A 20,997-nucleotide genomic window follows, 5' to 3' on the forward strand; every position below is an offset into this window, starting at 1 on the left:
TGGAGTGTCCACACGCAGACCAGTGAGTCACCGGTTAGATTCCAGTCCAGGGCATATACCTCAGTCGTGGTTCATCCCCAGCCCTGGTCGGGGTCATGTGGGAGGCAGGCAGTCGATGTGTCTCCCATATTGATGTTTCTCTCTCCTTCCTTCCCTCCCTTCCTCCCTCCCTCCCTCTCTCCCACTCTATCTGATGATAAATGGAAAAATATCCTCAGGTGAGGATTAAAAAATATTGTATTTCATGGAAATATATACTTTAAGACATTATTTTATGTACTAATAAGAGAAAATTGGCCAGTTAAATTATGACTGCAGCCCTGGCCAGTTTGGCCCTGTTTAGAACGTTGGCCTAAGGACCAAAGGGCCTCAGGTTCGATTTACAAGGCAAATGTCTCTCTCACATTGATACTTCCCTCCCTCCCTCCCTCCCTTCCACTCTATCTAAAAATGAATGGAAAAACATCCTCAGATGAAGATTAACAAAAAATAAATTATGACACTCCATTGGTTGTGAATCTGATTTCAGAGTTTAAAAATATGCATCTTAGCCTGGCCTGTGTGTCTCAGTGGTTGAGCATTGACCGATGCACCAAGAGGTCACCAGTTCAATTCCCAGTCAGGGCACATGCCCCAGTGGTGGGCCTGATCCCCAGTGAGGGGCATGCAGGAGGTAGCCAATTGATATTCTCATCGATGTTTCTCTCTCGCTCTTCCTCTCCCTTCCTCTCTAACATCAGTAAAGAAAATTAAAAAATAAATATGCATCTTAGAATCAATGAAATACATTCTTGTGCCACATAAACGTTTCAGTCACAACAGACCGACTATACAACAGTGGTCCCATAAGATTATAATGGAGCTGAAAAATTCCCATCACCTGGTGACAGCCATCATAAGCACTACATATTACTTAAGTGTTTGTGATGATGCTGGTGTAAACACACCTGCCCAGCCAGTTGTATAAAAGCATAGCACATATGGTTATATGCCATACATAATACTTGATAATAAATGACTCAACTGGTTTATGTAATCACTATACTTTATATCATCACTTCATTTTTAATTTTTGGACCGCTTCATGAATTTGCGTGTCATCCTTGCACAGTGGCCATGCTTTATCATTACTTTGGAATGTACTCTTTCTACATATTAAATGTTTGCTGTAAAGCACTATGCTGTGTTATGCTGAGAGCAGCCTCATATATTATGCTTACCATGTCTCTTGATTATATAAGTTTCTCTTGTGTCTGATTTAATCTGTTTTGCACATGGTGTACAGGCTTGTAGCCTAGGAGCTACAGGCTACACCATATAATCTAGGGGTGTATAGTAAGTTGGCTGTACCATCTAGGTTTGTGAGTATACTCTGATTGCACAATGATGAAATTACCTAGTGAGGAATTTCTTAGAATGGATTGCCATCATTAAGCAGCATGGCTGTATTATAAAATGAACTGCTGCACAAGTATTAAACAAAATGAGAAGTAGGTTGAGATAGAAATAAGTCTACCTGGTTAGCCTTGGGCTTTGCCACTTACTAGCTTTCTCAGAATAAATTTCTAAAAATGTGTTCTTGCCCAGCCGGTATGACTCAGTGGATTGAATCATCCCATGGACTAAGAGGTCCTGGTTCGAATCCCAGTCAAGGCACATGCCAAGGTTGCGGGCTTGATCCCCAGTCGGGGGGCATGCTAGAAGCAGCTGGTCGATGTTTCTCTCTCACAGCAATGTATCTATCTCTCCCTCTCACTCTAAAAAACAAATCCATAAAAATTTTTTTTAAAATAAAAGTGTGACCTGACCAATGTGGCTCGGTGGTTGAACATTGACCAAGAGGTTGCTGGTTCAATTCCTGGTTGGGGCATATGCCCAGGTTATGGGCCAAATCTCCAGTGGGGGGTGTGCAGGAGGCCACCAATCGATGTTCTCTCATCAATGTTTCTTTCTCTCTCCCTCTCTAAAATCAATAAAGAAAAAAAAATTTTAATCAAATAAAAATGTGCCCTTTTTGTCACTTGGAATTAAGCTGGACTAAGATCACATACTTTGAAATACTTTATAACCTGCTGCTGCTGGTCATACCTTGTTTGGCCTTATGTACCAGTGAGTGGTGGGTGGGAGGGCACTACTATAAGTCCATGACGTACTTAGAAAAGGTATCTTGTTTAGAAACCTGGGGCTAGCTCAGAGATCCTGCCTCTGATGTATACATATATTGGGGGTGGGGGGAGGTGATGGGGAGATTTGGCCAGCAGGAAAGGGCCTGCTTAGCCCCTGGCTGGTGTCAAGTACCTTTTTGTACTTGATTCCTTCATCTGATAGATGCATTATGCTCTCCCAGACCTTTCATTCCTTGTACTGCTCTGATTATCTTCCCTCTCTAGTTGGAAAAACAGGAATCAGGGATTGGGAGTCAGGGAGAAACTGCTAGCTTTAATGGGCCTTGGTTATGAAAAAGCTATGGTTGCGCCCTGGCCAGTTTGGCTCAGCAGTTAGAGCATCAGCCTGCGGTTCAGAGAGACCCGGGTTCGGTTCCCGCTAAGGGCATGTACCTCGGTTGCAGTTTGTCTCCGGCCCTGGTTGGTCGTGCAGGTGGCAGCCACTCGATGTGTCCCTTTCACGTCGATGTTTCTCTCTCTCTCTCTCTCTTCTTCTCCCTCCCTCCCTCCCACTCTGAACAAAAAATGGAAAAATATCCTTGGGTAAGGATAAAAAAAAAACAAAACAAGAAAGAAGCTATGGTTGCTTCCAGAGAGGCCTAGTGCAAGGAAAACTTTTCAGTCTAGGTGAAAGACACAGGAGCATGTCAGTGGTCTTGCAGATCTGCCTCTTGCTTCAACAATGTTTGGATGGAACAGACTCAGTGACGCCCCTTCTTCCAGCCTCTCACCACCCTCCAACCTCTTTTCCAGTCACAACTTTCAGAACCATCTCAGTGATCCCCTGCCTTTGGGAGCAGCCCAACACCATTTTGTGAGCTTAACTCCTTTGCTGAGCAACCATGAGCTCCCAGATTTGTCAGAATAATTTCACCAAAGTGGAGGCCACCATCAACTGCCTGGTTAACTTGCATCTGCAGTCCTCAAAAACCTCTTTGGCCCTGGCCGGTTTGGCTCAGCGGTTAGAGTGTCGGCCTGTGGTCTAGAGAGACCCGGGTTCGGTTCCCGCTAAGGGCATGTACCTTGGTTGCAGTTTGTCCCCGGCCCTGGTTGGTCGTGCGGGTGGCAGCCACTCGATGTGTCCCTTTCGCATCGACGTTTCTGTCTCTCTCTCTTGTCCTCTCTCTCCCTCCCACTCTATCTGAACAAAAAATGGAAAAGTGTCCTCGGGTGAGGATTAAAAAAAAAAAAACCTCTTTGGGCTACTATTTTGACCCAAGGATGTGGCTCTGGAGTGTGAGAGTCACTTCCCAAGAAGGCTAGGGAGAAGCACAAGGGCACCAAGCATCTCTTAAAGATGCAAAACAAGCAAGGCAGCTGCACCCTCTTCCACGACATGCAAAAGTCTTTCCAAGGTGAGCGGGGTAAAACCCAGGATGCCATAGAAGCTGCCGTGGTCATGGAGAAGAACCTGAAGCTCGCCGTTTTGGGGCTGCATGACCTGGGTTCAAGCACACAAAGATCATTTGTTAACTTCCTGGAGAGTCACTTCCTAGATGAAGTGAAATTCAACAAGGATACGGGTGACCACCTGACTAACCTCCACAGACCAGCTGGTCCCCAGACTGGTCTAGACAAGTATCTCTTTAAAAGGCTCACCCTCAAATATGACTATGAGCCTTGGGAGCCCAGAGACCTCTGAGGGGCTCCTCTGCATCTTCCTGGTGTCAGGCTTCTCTGCTTGAGCCTCTCCCTGCAGCCACTAGGTAGACTTTTTTTTTTTTTTTTGGTACTTGCCCATAGTGGGAGCCAAACCCAGGACTCGGGTCCTCTGGCCAACACTCCAACCACTGAGCCAAACCGGCCAGGGCAGCCTTTTATTTTTTAATCCTCACTGGAGGATATTTTTCCATTTTTGTTCAGATAGAGTGAGAGGGAGGGAGAGGGAAACATCCACGTGAGAGACATCAACTGGTTGCCTCCCGCACAACCCCTACCTGGGTTGGGGACAAGCCACAACTGAGGTAAGTGCCTTGACCAGAATCAAACCCGTGACTCATTGGTCCACGGGCTGTTGCTCTAACCACTGAGCAAACCGGCCAGGGCTAGGTATAGCCTTTTAACCAACCAGGAGCCCTCTTCCATGCCCTGAACCAAATGATAACAAAGCTTTTTGAGAATAAAAAAGGACATTATTTCTTGGCAGAATGCTCATAAAGGCAGACAAGGCAGAATGGGTGCTCTCTCATGTGTTCCAGGAATGTAGAAAGATACTAACTTGGGTTACATCCACTTGGGCAAAACAAGAATGAATAAGATAACACTTCTCTGCCAGAGGCCATTAGATGGCCAATGATGGAGTGTGTTATATGGGCCCAGTGAGTCTAGGAGGCAGCTCTTTATTCCCCTTTATTTTATTAATATAGGCAGAAAAACTAAGATGTAGTATTAGTATTAGAGACTTACCCATCTCAAGCAATGAGGTGGAGCAAACTCTGTGACACTTTTTCAATCCAGGGCCTCCTCCCAAAGGTGACCAAGCCTTCCACACCCATTCTCCAGACCTGCCTAGGCCTGTAGTTGCTGCCCAGGGAGCTAAGGCTCCTCCCCAAACAAACTTGTTATTGTAGACCCAATAAACCTGGCCTTTCCTCTCTGCCTCTGGCTTTCTGTTTCATCCTCCTCTCCCTTTCTCCTGCTCTCTGTCCTATCTTCTGCAGGTCTTGGCTTGGTGTAAGAGAAGAGGTCCCATCCCATGGCCTCCCACTCTGGGGAGCCAGGGCTCCTGCCCTGTGGATCCTGTGACATGGTTTTCCGCTCCTGGGCCCTATTGGCCACTCATACTCAGCACTTCTGCATTGGCCGTTTAACCCAGGAGGTGACACTTGGAGCACAGCCTTCAAAAGCCTCTGAACCACGAGGCCCCATGGTAAGAGCCTCCGCCATGGCCATGGCTGGGTATTCAAGCTACCCTGACCCTCGGGATTCCTCATCCCACACACTGTGTATAGCTTGTGTCACAGGAACACCAGGGCTTTCCAGACCAGGAGGCCAGCAAATCGGCTCTAAGGAGGCTAACAGAAGAGGTACATTGGGCACTACCCACGGGCTCGAAACTGAGCATCCTCTCCAAACCTTTAGATAGATATTAAGGGTCAGATTACCCCTACACGGGTATCGCGGGTTAATGTTATCTCTAGGTGCAGGGACTGCGGCTGTACTTGCATGAAATGCAACCCTGGATAACAGCAATTCCCAGGGGGTCAGCGGGGCCCTGGGAGCGTTCAGAGGTTCCAACCCAGGGCCCCAATTCAGAGTCTGCTGGGAGCCCCGGCGAGCGGCTGCGGGCCCTGCACCTTACTCACACCAGGCGTGCGGCGGAGACAAAGGCACAGAGCCAGGCTCTGGAGCTACGCCGCGAAGGTGAGGGGAAAAGGGAGGGGAGGGAAGGGGACTAGGTACTCACCCCTTGATCTAAAGTTGCTCAAACACTTGGTCTCTTAGAACTGAAACGGCGCCTCCAAGGTTTGGCCCAGACCCGGAGCGGTATATCACGTCTATTAGGCCTGGAGCGGGAGCTTGGAGAACTCCGGGCCGAGGCTGGGCGAACAAGGGGAGCTCTAGAGGTGTTAGGAACGCGCGTTCAGCAGCTACAGTCCGAGCCCCGGTAAGATCCGGCGCGCGGCTTCCCGGAGCGCCGCGCCGTGGGTCTGCCAGCCCGGCCCCGGGTCTGGGGAGCCCGGGAGGGGCGCGCTGCGCACAAGACGTGGGTCCGGAAATAGCGGGAAGACTGCAAGCGTGAGTTCAGGAAGGGGCGGGTCGGCAGGAGGTGTGGATCCATGACAACGTCTCCCCGCCTGGTGGCCCCCAACTCCAGGACCTGGCTAAACTCGCGAGAGACAGAACTTTGTTGTCCAGTGCTACAGTCCCAACCAGTGACTCTGGCTGCTGAGATCGGGTGAGGTCCGGGGTCTGGAGTCGGGCATGGGTTGAAGCACTGATCAGTCTGGAAAAGACGCTGTTGCCTTCTTGTCCCCAACTCCCTAGAGCCTTGCGTGAGTCCTACATTCGAGGTGGGGGCCAGGACCCCGGCGTTCTGGGCCAGATGTGGCAGATGCAAGTGGAGGCATCAGCCCTGGAGCTTCGGCGGTCACGTACCCGCAGGGGTGAACAGGAGGGGCCAGCCAAGAGGGTTTCTCAGAAGCGGTGGTCTTAATCTTGGAAGGAGAAAAGGGGCGGTGATGGAGGACATATTTGTCATGGGAACCTCCTAAGCAAATGTTAGCTAACAAGTCCACCCTTGTCCAGATGGTCCTACGGCCGGTGAGCTGCTCAGAGCCGGACCAAGTTGATCATCAGAGGTCAGAAGTGACAGGTCAGACTTTTTCATCACAGGAAGGAGGGCAGGTTCCACGTCCCGGGAGCTTCTAGTAGTGGAGGCTGAAAACCGGCGCCTGGAGGCAGAAATCCTGGCTTTGCAGATGCAGAGGGGCACAGGTCAGGCACCCTGGGGTCAGTGAGCACCCCAACCCCACCCTGCCTAGTCCTCGCCAGAAGTCCGGGTTTAGAGGAAGGGGTTGGAAAGACTATGCGTGGGGAATGAGGCGCATGTTTGGGCCGCGACTGTGTCCTTGTGTGCATCTTCAGGTGTCTGTGTATGGAGGTTGGGCTCTCGGGGATATTTCAGCCCAGTTACTTGCTGCTTCCTGCTCAGGAGTCCCTACTCTTCCTCTGCACCTAGGGTCCAGGGAGCCACAATTTGTAGCCAATCCCAGCCCACTCCTGAGGAGGGAAGATCCCCCACGCCTCCCACCACCAGTGGCTCCCCCGCTGCCACCGCTTCTACACTCCACAGACATCCTATTCTTGGGTGGCACAGAAAAGACTGTGAGGACTGAGGGGTTGGAGTGGGGGCAGCTCTGCTCTGTGTAACTCGGGGAGCATAGGCACCTAGCAAGCTTTCTAGAGGACTCAACTCTTCCCCACAGCCACAGCTTCCTGGAGCCATAACCAGAAACCTGGGCTTGAATCCACACTTTGTCCTGCCCACAGATGACATTCTGGGCCCTGCACCCTATGACCCTGGGTGAGACCTACTCCCTCCTTTGACATCCTCTGTGACTTAGTCACCATTGCTGGTTAAAGTCCAGCTAGGGTTGGGGAACTGACTGGGATTTTGGAGGAGGTGCATTGAGATGTGTTCCCAGGGCTGGCCTGGTCATTTTCTATGACTTCCTGCGGGGCCTTGAGGCATCTTGGATTTGGGTGCAACTGATGACTGGCTTGGCCCGAGATGGACAGTATACAGGAGGGACCACAGCTTTGCCCCCAGCCGTTTGTTTGCCCCCTCCTCCAGCTCCTGGGCCCATGGGCAACTGTGCCATCCTTGCCAGCAGGCAGCCTGTACTCAGGTCAGTAGGTGGGAATTATGACTTGGGTGCCCCTTGCTATGTTTTCTTGTTTGTATACAGGGGCACTGGCTCTGAGGGCCAAGTTCAAGAAAGGGAATAAAACCAATTCTAGCTTCTGATATCTATTCATTGTTCTAGACTACCACCCTCACCATCAGTATCCTTAGTCTGTGAGCTACAAGCCTGGCATGGACTGGCTTGGGCTAGGGCACCACAACCAAAGGCCTGGGCCTCGCTGGTGCTCTTTGACCAGGATCAGAGGGTACTAAGTGGCCGTTGGCGACTCCCACTTCGGGCCCTTCCTCTGGATCCCAGCCTTAGCCATGGGCAGCTAAATGGAATTCCCCAGGTGAGTGTGGAAAATGGGAATGACTGGGTCAACTTGAAGGTACAGATACAGTATCACTTCACCTCTCCCCAGGTGGGTCAGGCTGAGCTCTTTCTGCGGCTGATGAATGCAAGAGATGCAGTTATTCAAATGCTGGCAGAGATCAATCCAACCAGTGCCCATGAGTACCAGTACCCACCTCTGGTGAGGGCTCAATTAGAGCTAGGGACACCATGGGTGTTGGTGTGGTAGTAGCCAGCTGTTGTTGACAACTATGTGCCAAGTCACCACCAACAGAACTTAGTGCTGTTAACCTCTACATAAGCTTGTTAAAGACCTGCCTTCTCCATTCCACAGGTGTACAGCTCATCTTCACTGGAAGCCAGCTCACTTGCCCCAAAGGCTGGCTTTGTTGATCCCCCTCCTCCCGCAGAAGAGCCCCTTAGCAGCAGAGTCAAGGGTAGAGATGAAGGTTTGGGCCCTCACCAGCTTTAATCCACCCCCACTGGCTTTCTGAGTCCAGGAGAATGTGGTAAGAATAGTTTTAACACATACAGGATTAGATCCTAACTTAGGCCTATTCCCAGACATGCATTTTGACTACTGTTCTGATGGAGGGTCTAGAAGCAAAAAAGCAGATGAGCACAAAATGTGAGCCCCAACCATAGCTTTACCACCTTCTACAAGTATTTGGCCTTTCTTTACCTGTTTTCCTTTTGTAAAGCAGATTGACGAGAGCATTAAATATTGTCATGTATTTACAGTATTACCTGCTATGTAGAAAATCCTTTGAAAGGTGACTAGAGGTGCACTCTTTAATCACAGCTAAGAAACTTGATAAACTCATGCCCACCCGTTTTTGTTTTTGCCAAAGTCAGTTTCATTGCCATACTTCATTCAAATCTAAGTTTTCTCAGGACATCCCCCAGAAAGACTTCCAGGCTCTCAAGGTCCCCATAAATAGGACCCAAAGCCAATGTTTCTTCCAAGTAGTGTGTGTGTTTGAGATGTGTGAAATCTAGCTGGAATTTTATGTTGGGCATGGCCCGACTCCAGTGTGAACCAAATACCAAAGTCCTGGGAGTGAAGTATGCCGTGACTGTGCTGGCCCACCCACTACTCCCCACCCCCCCACACACAAAGACTTGGAACTTGCAATAGAAGGGCATCTTCTGGAGGGAGGTTCATGGCCAGATTCTACAGCCACAAGTTATAGTAACCATCCCAGAACTCCCCCCTCCAACCATTTCATTTAGAGAACAAAATATAAACTGGAGTATGGGGTTTACACTTGGGGGGTCAGCAGAGCTGAAAAAGCCAGGTTGTAACCTACTGCCTGAATCACCCAGTCAAGTAGCCCTGTGGGTGTCAATTAAATCCCCTTAGATAATTTAGGGCAGGCCATTTGGAATCTGGAGCCAAATAGTTCCCAGTGCCTAACAGGTCAGGGTCAGATGCTGCTCAGCCAGTCTCACACTTGCTCTGTGCCTTGGACATCAGTGAAAACCCAAATGAGACGGCTTTAAGTACCAGATCCTGGAGCACCAGCACCAGCACCCTCAGACTGGGCCATTTTCTGCCTGTCAACCACAGTTCCACACTGAAATGCTCCAGGAAGCCGAGGATCCCACTCTTTATACACAAGATCTTTACATACAAGTCCAGACCAGTTGTGTGTGTTTTTTTAAACATCTTTATTTGAGAAATCAAAACTGTAGACGGGTAACAATTCCAAGTGTTGATACAGTTAAACCTTTCTGTACAGAAAAAAATATAACTCAACCAGTCAGCCTCTCAGATTCTTCCAACCTCATCCAAAGTGTCCATCAGGTCAGTCCCTTAGCCACTTTCAGAGCAGAAGGCTCAATTCACTACAATCAGCACACCAGTTTTCCTCAAGGATCACTCCCCTCAAGGTTTAAGTTCCCACCCCACCCTCAAGGACAGGATTATTTTGGAATAGAGGAATAAAAGACAGGTACCACCCAAGGCCTGGCTTAGAGGCTATTATCAGCTCACAGAGCCCACCACACAAAATCAGCACCAAAAAGCAAGATCTTCAGCGAGTCTTGTTTTTGTAGTCCTCCATCCAGGGACAGCACCACCAAAAGTGTGCAAGACAGATGGGTTCAGTCAAGTATTTAAATCAGAAAAAATATAGCACCACTGAGCCAGCAACCACACTTGATTCGATCACCTCCACATTAAACAGACAAGAATTTGAATTAGAACTTTCAACAGAATCAGTACAGAAAAAGGGGGGAAAGTACCTTTGGCCATTATATAAAACCAAAGTGCTCCAAGGCACAGATTCAGCCAATATTTAATGGGGGAAAAAAAAAAAATCAAAGCCTCAACCTTTGTGTACAATCTTTATTGAAGTTATACAAAAAGATCCCCCAAAAGTGAAAAAATACATTATATACAAAAACACTTTCCCTTGAGAGGAAGTCTCTGTTCCCTCTTAACATGCAGTGCTTTCAACTGTAGCTCCAGCCTCCACTGTCCCCTCCACTGCTGCCCGGCTTTCAGCCTGATTCTCAGCCTGGAAGATAAACAGGGAGCCTGGGCATAAGTAACCCTTGTTCAAGCCATTCTATCTTATACAACTGAGTAGGCCTAGCCAAAACAGGTTCCTACACTCCGCTTTGCTCTCTCTACACTAACAGAGCAAAGACCAAAGTATATTTTCCAGTTTTTAATTTTATTTATTTATCCTCACCTTAGGAAATTTTCCCACTGATTTTCGGAGGGAGGGAGAGAGGAACACATCAATTGGTTGCCTCCCGTACAACCCCAACCTGGGTGGGGGGGATGAAACCACAACTGAGGTACATGCCCTTGAATGGAATCAAGCCAGACTCTTTGGTCTGTGGGCCGCTCCAACCGCTGAGCGGGGCCAAAGACCAAAGTATAAAGCCAATTTCATAAATACTCTAATAGGGCTGACAGAGCCAATGTTCATATATTACATAGAAAGAAACAAGCAGAAATGACCCAATCATCTTGCCAATTGTCTTCTCATACATTCATTAGAGGGGGACCCGTGGCATGTATATAGGTTCCAATGGTCAATGAGATGTCCTATGTTCCATACCAAACTATTTCCTGAATAACCTGTTTTTATGAGGGTTACACTCAAGCAATCCAAACAGGTTCAAGATGAGGAACATGCACTTGGGAGGACTGGTTTCCCCAGGCCCTGAAAAAAAGGGGAAATGAGGCAAGAGTCCAAGCCCCGCTTAACTGCCCACCTCCTCCTCCATGTTTTCTGAAACTTCATTTCCACTGGAGACCGCATCTCCACCACCTCCATTCACTTCCAGCTCTTGTTTGGCTTTCTTTGCATCATCTTTTCGGGGACTCTCTTCCTCTGGTTTCCTCTAAAGATATAATTGTGAAGTCTTCACAAATGTGTTTAATGTTTTTAAAAGGTAACTGCAAAACACATGCTTAACACCCCTTCCCTCCCCTCCCCTATGATGCAAAGATCTGGAACAGGATTCATAACTCTTAAGGGTCTTTCTCTACCCTTAGGAGGTGATGCCCAGTATGTACACTGCAGAATAAATTGTTCTGCCCCAACGTACCAATTCAGCCTTTCTAATGGAAGGGTAGGGTAGGGGTGAGTAGATCAGAACAACCACCAAACCACAAGTTTGAAATCCTACATTTGAATCAGGGAATAAAGGAGGAGTTAAGACTCTTCCACAAAAGAAAACAATTGCAACTAAAGGCAAAAGGCCAGTTCCCGAAGATGGGCTGATCCAACCAATTCTCCTCAGTAGCTTTGCTGATTAAGTCCTTTGGCCAGGTGAGTTTTGCTTCAAGAGGTATGCCAGGAGTCCTGGCCTGTTTGGCTGAGCGGTCAGAGCGTTGGCCTGCAGTCCAGAGAGATCCGGGTTTGGTTCCCACTGAGGGCACATGCCTTGGTTGCAGTTTGTCCCCGGCCCTGGTTAGGTCAGGGCTGTGCGGGAGGCAGCCACTCGATGTGTCCCTTTCACGTCGATGTTTCTCTCTCTCTCCCTCTTCCTCCTACTCTATCTGAACAAAAAACAGAAAAATGTCCTCGGGTGAGGATTTCAAAAAAAAAAAGTGTGCCAAGGGAAAATTATTATTTTTAATTGAATTATGAGACAGAGAGACGACACAGACATCAATGTGTGCCCTGACTGGGGATCAAACCAACAACACTGGCATATTGGGACGATGTTCTAACCAATTGAGCTTCCCGGCTAGGGAGGAAAACTATCTTTATTGCAAATCATCACCACCTTTGCAAATACTTACACAAGGTAAGGAAAGGTATTCGTTATATATTTGGAGCAAAAGAGAAATGACCACATGTAGATTTACCTTCTTTCTGACAAGGTGGGAAATATCAGTCACACAATTTGATGAGGAAGCACCATCTGTTGGTTTTCTACTGGCAATCTGGCAAAATGGAAGCCTTTGTTAGCAATGAATAGCTATCTATGAGTCAAAAGGTGGGGCCTAGTATTAAAAGATCAAAAATAACATCGAAAACAAAAATACTCACCATGGAGACTGAAGAGCCTCCTACACTAGGAGTGAAACCTGAAGTAGCACTCTCTACCTGTGAAAGATGACAAACCCCAGTGGTGGGTCCCAGGATAGAATCCACCAGGTCACCCACAGTCCTACAACAGGTAGCCACCATCAAAGCAACTGATTAAGACCTCAAATATTAGTGGTCTCCACATAGTAGCAACATCGTCTAACACCTCTACCCATACCCACTACCTGCCATCCCCCCACCTGGGGCATAGGCAGAGAGAATGTTAATATTAAATTAAACCCTCCATCCATATCCTATCACCTTGACACCCTAGCACCCAAAGGAAAAGCCAGGCAATCTGGGGTTAAAAGCCTTCAACACCTCACTAGTCTATACAGAGGAGTTCTCAGCGATGGAAACAATAGTTTACAATTGTTAAACAAATACTATTTGTCTTATACCATCAGAAGTATCAGATACAGGCACTATTTTCACCCCTATTTTACAAATTAGACAACTAAGGCAAAGAAAAGTTAAATAAACACACCCATGGTCACACATAGTAAACAGCAAAGATAGATGTCAAACCTAGTCTGGCTCCAGAGAATATTCACTTAAGCATTATACTGTCTGATAGGAATAACTAGATGAGTGCTCACATTCCTTCTGACCTCCAACTCCCTCGAAACCAAGTTATAAATAAGATTCCTAGTAAATAGAGCACAAATACCATGATGCCTTCAATGATATCAAACATGCTATTATCAAAACTTGAAAAGGAAACCAAACCAACCAGAGTTGCTTTCAGAGCCAATTCAGCTACATTCCCACTACGCTGGGACTCCTTTGCATCTTCTATTTTCTCTCGAATTTCAGGTAGCAGTTCCTTCAGCTCTTCAATTTCTTTCTCATATTCAGCAGGTGATCCTTCGGCCACCTTCATCTGCTCATTTAGAACAGCTACAAAGAACAGGTTGAAGTGATCAGTAAGTTACCACAAAAGGATTCACTTTTTTTTACCTTGTCAATTGCTGGATTCATAAAGATCATTGTGAAAACAGCTGAGGCTCACTCACCCATTCTCTTCTCAATGACTTCAACAGATTTGCTGAACTGTGCCACTGCCTCATCATATTGAGAGTTGTACCCATAGGCCAAGCCCAGCTGGTAGTGGGTCTCTGCAAGGAGACGGTCATGGGCTTCCAGGTACTGTTCTTGTAGGTTTAAGCAAGCCTGGAACTCCTCCACAGCTTGGACGTAATTCTCTAATGAAAAGAAAAAGAATAGCAAGCAAATGAGCAACATTTAATATTCTAGTACTTCTAAATTTTGACCATTCTGAAGGAATGCTCCCTTAGTAAATGTTTCATCTTTCTTTGTAGTATCTCCATGACCCTTGATTATAGACTATAGGGAACCCAAATCTACTGTCCTTTTAAAGCCAACTGCCCATAATTTATAAGCAAACTTGATTTTAAGGAATTTGAAAAAGACTAGGTAGGGGTGGGGGATCCATTATGAGAGTAAAATGGAAAATGTATTACCTGATTCAACACTAACTTCTCCAAGTTTAAGATGTGCCTGTGCAGCATAAAGCTGAGCTTCTTTTGTCTCTTGCCTAAAAGAAGGAAATATGATCAGAACCTTAACAGCATTTGTCCAACCCTAACTGGTTTCTATTTGCAACCACCAAGCTCCCACCCAACCTGAGCCTAGAAGCACCAAGAGTTTTACCTTTTAAAAATGATCTTTGCTAAATCCAGCATATCCCAGGCAAGCTCTAAATTCCCAATCTCCTCCTCTTCATTTTCTTGAAGAGACTAAAGTATATCAAAATCACTGGAATTAGTTAGGCACAAGTACAGGACAGGCATCTTTAGACTACAAACCTAATCATATAACTTAGTATGTCTTAAAAAAGAGAGAGAGAGCCCTGGCCGGTTTGGCTCAGCGGTTAGAGCGTCGGCCTGCAGTCCTGAGACACCTGGGTTCGGTTCCCGCTAAGGGCGCGTACCTCGGTTGCAGTTTGTCCCCAGCCCTGGTCGGTTGTGTGGGTGGCAGCCACTCGATGTGTTCCTTTCACATCGATGTTTCTCTCTCTCTCTCTGTTCCTCTCTCTCCCTCCAACTCTACCTGAACAAAAAATGGAAAAATGTCCTCGGGTGAGGATAAAAAAAAAAGAGAGAAAGAGAAAAATGACATAGGATTCAAAATTCAGACTGTCTCCCTAAAACCTTCAGCATGGGTCCCCTACAGTTTCTACTTTGTCGGTGATATTTGACTGGCTATTGGGCTATGTCCTCATAGACAGGATGCTCTGGGATGAAATGGATTTGTCTAGTCTAGGCATTAATAAAGGGTCCACAATCCCTAACCCCAAAACAGCTATCTATAATAATCACACCTATACTAATTACTAAACCACAGTCCTACAGTAAGAAAGCAGGCAAAGATACTTACTGAACAAATAATAATTTACCTTGTTTTCAAGAACTGAATCATTTGGTGTTTCTTCAGCCTTGTCATTTTCTTTATCCTCCTCTTCTGAGCCCTCGGTTTCTGCAAGCAAAAATCCATCAGTATTAAGAATACTAAGAATATCTTCTGATTAGTAAAAGACTCCATTAAACATCTATGAAATAACCTATACTCTGAGGTAGGACAGTCCAGATGCTAAGCCAAATCAGACAACATTTGAACTGGCTGGTATAAATAAGGCCAGTGATTAATCTAATTCAAGTCTAATCTAGACTTAGGTTGCATGATCCTATAGTGTCTATAGTTCAGACCTTCAACAATCAAAGGCTGTTTCTCTTCTAAAAGTCTATCTGAATCACTAAAATTAAGAGATTAACTACTGCCTCTTATTCACTGTCTGAAAGCTCCCATCTACTCAGCCAGAAGCAGATGAAAGCATCCTCAGCCAGTGTTCCTGAAGTCTTTAAATCACTTGTTAGATAATACTAAGCTGAGAAAGTACCAAAAATTAAATTACTCCAGTACATTCAGAGCAAGAATACTGGACTAGCTTTCCCACAATAGAGCTGTGGAGAGAAAAGCATAGCCTTTATCAACTCTCACCAATGAGCACGCCAGACTCCAGCCAGCCCTAGCAAGCACAGAATGTTACTGAAAAGTACTACAACCAGGTACTTCACTCCAGCAACATGTTAAAATCTGTAGCCAATATTTTTACCATATTGACATACACTCACACGAGCCAAAGCCTATTATAAGGACAGGCTGATAAAAATTAGCTCTACATAGCACCTAAAGTACAGAATGTGATGTGATTTTTATGGGGTGGGGGGGGGCGGCAAACAATTCATAAACTGTGTATAATGTGCCTACCACTTGTGACATCTTTTATTAAGCATTGTTAACACCAGCCAGAGCTCAAATATGGTCTCCTAACAACCTACAGTGAGAATGTAAACATAGAAATTAGGCCTTAGAGCCATGAAATCAAGTTAAAGGACTTTTTCCTGTCTAGCAATACTGCTTCAGAACAGTAAAACCCCTATGTATTGTATTATCAGTTAAAAATTATAAGCTAGTTAACCTCTATAGCAACCAAGCCCTGTTTTATCCAGTGGCTTGTATTTCTCCTACTACAATGTAATTTAGTATTCCTTTTTTTATTGATTTTAGGAGAGAGGGAGAAAAATACTGATTTGTTGGTTCCACTTATTTATCCATTCATTTGTTGCTTCTTGTATGTGCCCTCACCGGGAATCAAAGCCATAACCTTGGCATATCGGGATGATGCTCTAACCTTAGAACTAAGCTATCTGGCCAGGGCTAATTTAGTACTTCTGAAATACAAATACCCATCACCACAAATTATCTTTTCATACAACATTTCCAAGTGATTTGTGTATTCAGTTTTTTTATATTAGACTAAAGGAGAGGTTCTTTTGGCTTAACACTGAAGCCTGCTCTCCAATAAATTATGTAACAACAGGTTGTAGATCTATGTATTCTTGTTACAAACTTAAGAAAACACTTTATATTCTCAATTTGCAGTAAAAAAAAAAAAATTATTTTTATTCTATCTGTTCTTAATGATCTAAGTATCTGTTCCTACTTATACCAGATGTTAGAAGGTGACATCTAATTTGGCATAAAGTATCTAATTGTTTGGAATTTTACATCAAAAGTCTTACAACAGTATGAGAAAAATACTGGTTTTTCTTGAGGAATCTGTACTACCATCATAGAATGATGAAGAGGGAGCTAAGTTAATGAGTAACCTGGTAACCTGTACCCAAGTATTAATTGGAATGCCCTGATGTTCGAAGAGCCATTAAAATGTTTTCCAAGCTTTGCCCTGGCCGGTTTTGCTCAGTGGTTGGAGCGTCAGCCTGCGGTCCCAAGAGACCCGGGTTTGGTTCCCGCTAGGGGCATGTACCTCAGTTGCAGTTTGTCCCCGGCCCTGGTTGGTCGTGCGGGTGGCAGCTACTTGATGTGTCCCTTTCACGTCGATGTTTCTCTCTCTCTCTCCCCCTCCAACTCTATCTGAACAAAAAATGAAAAGGTGTCCTCGGATGAGGATTAAAAAATAAATAAATAAATAAATAAATAAATAAATAAATAAATAAATAAATAAATAAATATTTTCCAGGCTTCTTTGAAAATGGAATTTTGTGGTATGCCTATTATCACCCTTCACTGAAACGGGAGACAATACTTTATAACATTTCTCTAATCTTATAGCTAAAGGCAAAGTAAAGGCAATCTGCTGATTCTCTAGTTATTCTAGCATTCTCACAGGATAAAGTCAGATAACCACTAGATTGACCAGTATAGTCCATATGAACATGGCCAAGATTTATGCCTCCAGTATTAAAATTCTGTTCACTTACCAACCATATCTAGCATGACATTAGAAAAAACACCAGACCGCCCTGGCCGGTTTGGCTCAGTGGTTAGAGCACCGGCCTGCGGTCCTGAGAGAGTCGGGTTCGGTTCCCGCTAAGGGCATGTACCTCGGTTGCGGTTTGTCCCCGGCTCTGGTCAGTCGTGCGGGTGGCAGCCACTCGATGTGTTCCTTTCACATCGATGTTTATCTCTCTCTCCCTCCCACTCTACCTGAACAAAAAATGGAAAAATGTCCTCGGGTGAGGATAAAAAAAATAAAATAAATAAAATAAAAAATACATTCCTATTAAAAAAAAAAAGAAGAAAAAACACCAGACCAATAATCTTTATTAGGGACATGGCCAGCCCAAGAGGTGATAAGAAATGGAGTTTTAAGAGAAAACCACAAGATTTCTGCAGACTAATGTTGCTACATAAATTCCTGATAAGAGGTGGGTTAAGGGAAAAGACAGAAGTTGCTTTCCTCAGTGTGAAGTTGCCTGGGAAGAACAATACATTCAAGTCAGATCTCGGGCTGGATTCTAGTAATGACTAATTGTTTGACCCTAAACAAGTCATGCAATCCTATGCCTCATTTCCTCATCACTATAACTGGAGTAATACTACTTATTACATAGCAATTTTTTTTAAGAATAAAAGTTATATATGTGTAAGAGAACTCTAACAATGTTACTTGTGACTCAACTGAATAGTTTTTGAACAAATTGTAAGGAAATATGACATCTCTACTGTAGCTTAATATTCAAAGTCCAACTTAAAGAGATACAGCAGAGTTTCCATATTCTTGCTCACTATCATTAAAGATCAAAACATGGGAGTTTTTAAAAATTGAAGAATTCAGTTCTGTGCTTTTCCACAAAGAACCTCTAAAGCTCCTAATAAACAGCCCATTGTTGCAACCATTTGAAGTCAAATTCACTTCTGGTTACCATTGCCCGTGCTGGCTGGAGTGCAGGGACCTGCACATAGGTAGAAGTTTATCAGAATAAGCTGTAAATATTGATAATGGGACTTTAAAACCCAAAAGTTAAGAGAACTCTTGAAGTAGTCTGTCAATTATATGAATGATTAATTGGTATATACCTGTGGTTATTAATAACAACATTAGATGAAACTTCTAGACAGTAGAATCCTCAAATCATAGTACAACTCAATTCAGACGTGCCAATTACGTAATTATTAAATCAGAGGCTTATACATCTTGGTCAAATTGAATCAAAAGTAGACTAAATAATACTATATAAAGAAAGCACCCACACTTTATAATGTTTTAAGGAACAAGAATTTCAGATTGACAGCCAAAGCAAGCATGAAATGAGAGGAAAAAGCAGCAAGAAGGCTTTTGTTATCTTTTGAAAGAGGCTAGTTTAACTAATGTAAACTTAAACACTTCATGAAGACTAAAATTAAAGAGGGTCACCAGAATTCTTTCTCTGGTAATACAGCCTTCAAGAGTTAACTATCTTCATTTAAATGGCATGCCTGCTTAAGTGTACCAGTTCAGTGGATTCTACTGCTAATCCTGCCTAAAGCAGAGAAAAGGAACCATGTGAATAGTAAGTAAAACAGTCCAAGGGCATGCAAGTGAACATCCATTCAGCATTCTCTGCCAGCCTAGCCCACTATTTCCCTACCCACCCCACCCCCATCCACCTTTACTGGCTAGTATGGTATAAGTTACTAATAGCTAGCCAAGTCTCAGAAATCAGAGGTCTATTTTGCAGTTAGTAAAAGCATTAGTTTATAAGCCAGCTAAAGAAGACCTGCTTTTCATTTAACTTGCTCAACTCATCACAACCTTCTTAAACTACCCCCATTTTCATTTAGCCCTTTTCTAATCCAAAGGCAGACGGAAAATCCTGAATGGAAGGCTGACTTTTACCCATGATTAGTGAGTCAAATCCAGAATGTACTCCACCCACTGTAGCTCTTGCATATCCCTGTTACCTTCACCCTCTTTCATCTGTTCTTCTCTCTCCTGTGTTTCTTCATTAGCAGCTATCTTAACTTTGTCTTCAGGGGATTTCTCAGTAGCCCCCTGGGTTACCTTGGTCTCAAACCCATTTCCAGTTGCCCCAGACTCTTCTACAGACAGCTTAGTCTCCTCCTGGTTAGGAATCAACTCTGCCCTGACCTTCTCTTCTAGTTCTGAGCCATCTTTTCTTTCTGTTAATCCTTCTGCATTAGTCTCTGGTTCAACAGGAATCTGATCTCCTATAGCTGACAGTCCATTGACTGTACCATCCTTAGGGAGAACTGTGGCCTCCTGCCCAGGCTTCTCAGAGACTTGTGACCCATCTTCTACAACTTCTGTTGTCACCTCTGGTAACTCTTCAGCAGGAGGTACTTCTTGCCCTACCAGCTGCTCAAGAACAGCTTTTCCTGGATCCTTTTCAGAGGCAGCTATCTGCTCCTTTGGCTCATCCCCACCCACATCCACTGGCTTGACTGTTGATTCTATAGGCTCTGCTTCTACCTCTACTGTAGAGCCCTGCTTTTCTACAGTCACAGTAGGCGGCTCTTCTGAAGCTTCTTTTGGCTTCTCCTCTATGCTCACAATTGCTTCAGGCTTCTCCTGACCTTTTTCTCTGTACTCTTCTTGGATGTCAGTGGCAGAAACTGATTTTCCTTCCTCAGCATCTGGTGCTTCATTTTCTGGATTCCCAGAAATGACCTCAGCTTCAATCAATCCTGGTGCTGCTGTTCCTTTTGCCCCTTCAGTGGTTTCAGTTAAGTAATCTGGAGTTGATTCAACCTTTTCCTGTAGTTCCTCTGTAGGCTCACTTATATCCATGTCTTCTCTTTCACCCTTCTGCATTTCAGTATCCTGTTCTTTATCAATTTCAGGCTTTACCAAAGACTTGTCTTCTGTTTTTTTTGCTTCTTCTTTTTCTCCCATGGCGTCATAAACCTGTTCTCTCAACTCTTCCCTTGCTTCCTCTACATGGTTAAAGAACATGAAGCATAAACATGTCTTCGAGTTTAATGATAAAGGCATAAATGGAAACTAAAAATACATTCCCTTTAAACCCTTCAAACAGCCTGGCTTAAGTTTTAGCAGATGGCCTACAAATTACTTGCCCCATGAGAAAAGCAAAGACAAAGTCCCACCTAGCAGAGCAACTATTGCGGAAGAAACCCAAGCTCCTTAAATTAGATATTGTTTTACTTGAGCACTCTGATTATGAGTTAGGTGGAGATGCCAAGTTTTACATTCTCCTCTGAACATTAAAAACCTCTCTCTGATATGTAAAACTCTAGAAATCAAACTCCACTTAGAAATTAACATTTAAATTTCTCACACACAAAAAACCTAAAAGGGCTCTGAAAGCATTGCTATCAAAATAACTGAGGTGCAGAGACTTTTTAAATTTTTAAGTTATCCTTTTACAAAAGCCCGCAATCAGTTTTTGTAATCAGCTACCTCCATTGCAGTCTCCACCAGATGCAGGTTGTCACCCAGGCATCTCAGAGAGACCATCCAGGATAGAAAGAGCCTTAATTCCATCACACTTGTACACAAGAAATATGTGTCGCATCTCTTGAATGCCACGTGCTGCTCCACATACCATCTATATTATCATTATTTTCTACCAGAGACTCTTCTTCTGCTTTTTCTCCTTTCTCCTCTTCCACATGCACACCTTCGAGGGCATTCCCCAACACACCATTCTCCATTCTTGAAGAACAAAAGAAAAAGGTATGAAATGTATGATGGCTAAAATCTAACAATTTTTTAAAAGAAATTGCAGT

General features: G+C 44.7%; 2 protein-coding genes across 4 annotated transcripts in view; one reads left to right on the forward strand and one right to left on the reverse strand.

Annotated features, from left to right (window-relative positions):
• Positions 1-4,860: 4,860 nt before the first annotated feature.
• Positions 4,861-8,424, forward strand: CCDC17 (coiled-coil domain containing 17). 2 transcript variants are annotated; one of them, XM_036256950.1, is made up of 13 exons: positions 4,861-5,034; positions 5,117-5,191; positions 5,306-5,528; positions 5,610-5,772; positions 5,983-6,063; positions 6,153-6,271; positions 6,501-6,617; positions 6,847-6,943; positions 7,072-7,191; positions 7,313-7,516; positions 7,655-7,865; positions 7,938-8,048; positions 8,202-8,424. In XM_036256950.1, exons 1-13 carry the CDS (start codon positions 4,861-4,863, stop codon positions 8,337-8,339), a joined length of 1,833 nt encoding a protein of 610 aa, XP_036112843.1. In that variant the 3' UTR covers positions 8,340-8,424. The 2 variants fall into 2 exon arrangements, with proteins under 2 accessions (XP_036112843.1, XP_036112844.1); XM_036256951.1 differs by having other exon boundaries at positions 5,312-5,528.
• Positions 8,425-9,569: 1,145 nt separating this feature from the next.
• Positions 9,570-20,997, reverse strand: part of LOC118626433 (nuclear autoantigenic sperm protein) — a 28,485-nt gene continuing 17,057 nt past the window's right edge. Inside the window, exons 5-15 of one of the 2 annotated variants that reach the window (XM_036256142.1) lie at positions 20,814-20,923; positions 19,192-20,184; positions 14,843-14,922; positions 14,098-14,183; positions 13,908-13,981; positions 13,440-13,628; positions 13,157-13,323; positions 12,385-12,441; positions 12,201-12,278; positions 11,099-11,227; positions 9,570-10,389 (exon numbers count right to left, since the gene is read on the reverse strand). In XM_036256142.1, coding sequence (XP_036112035.1) covers positions 10,309-10,389; positions 11,099-11,227; positions 12,201-12,278; positions 12,385-12,441; positions 13,157-13,323; positions 13,440-13,628; positions 13,908-13,981; positions 14,098-14,183; positions 14,843-14,922; positions 19,192-20,184; positions 20,814-20,923 — 2,044 coding nt within the window. In that variant the 3' untranslated portion in view covers positions 9,570-10,308. The remainder of the gene's footprint in view (positions 10,390-11,098; positions 11,228-12,200; positions 12,279-12,384; positions 12,442-13,156; positions 13,324-13,439; positions 13,629-13,907; positions 13,982-14,097; positions 14,184-14,842; positions 14,923-19,191; positions 20,185-20,813; positions 20,924-20,997) is intronic. The other variant, XM_036256141.1, reaches the window with a different exon arrangement.

Source organism: Molossus molossus, unplaced genomic scaffold (genome assembly GCF_014108415.1).
Source record: "Molossus molossus isolate mMolMol1 unplaced genomic scaffold, mMolMol1.p scaffold_m16_p_12, whole genome shotgun sequence".
Lineage (NCBI taxonomy): Eukaryota > Metazoa > Chordata > Mammalia > Chiroptera > Molossidae > Molossus > Molossus molossus.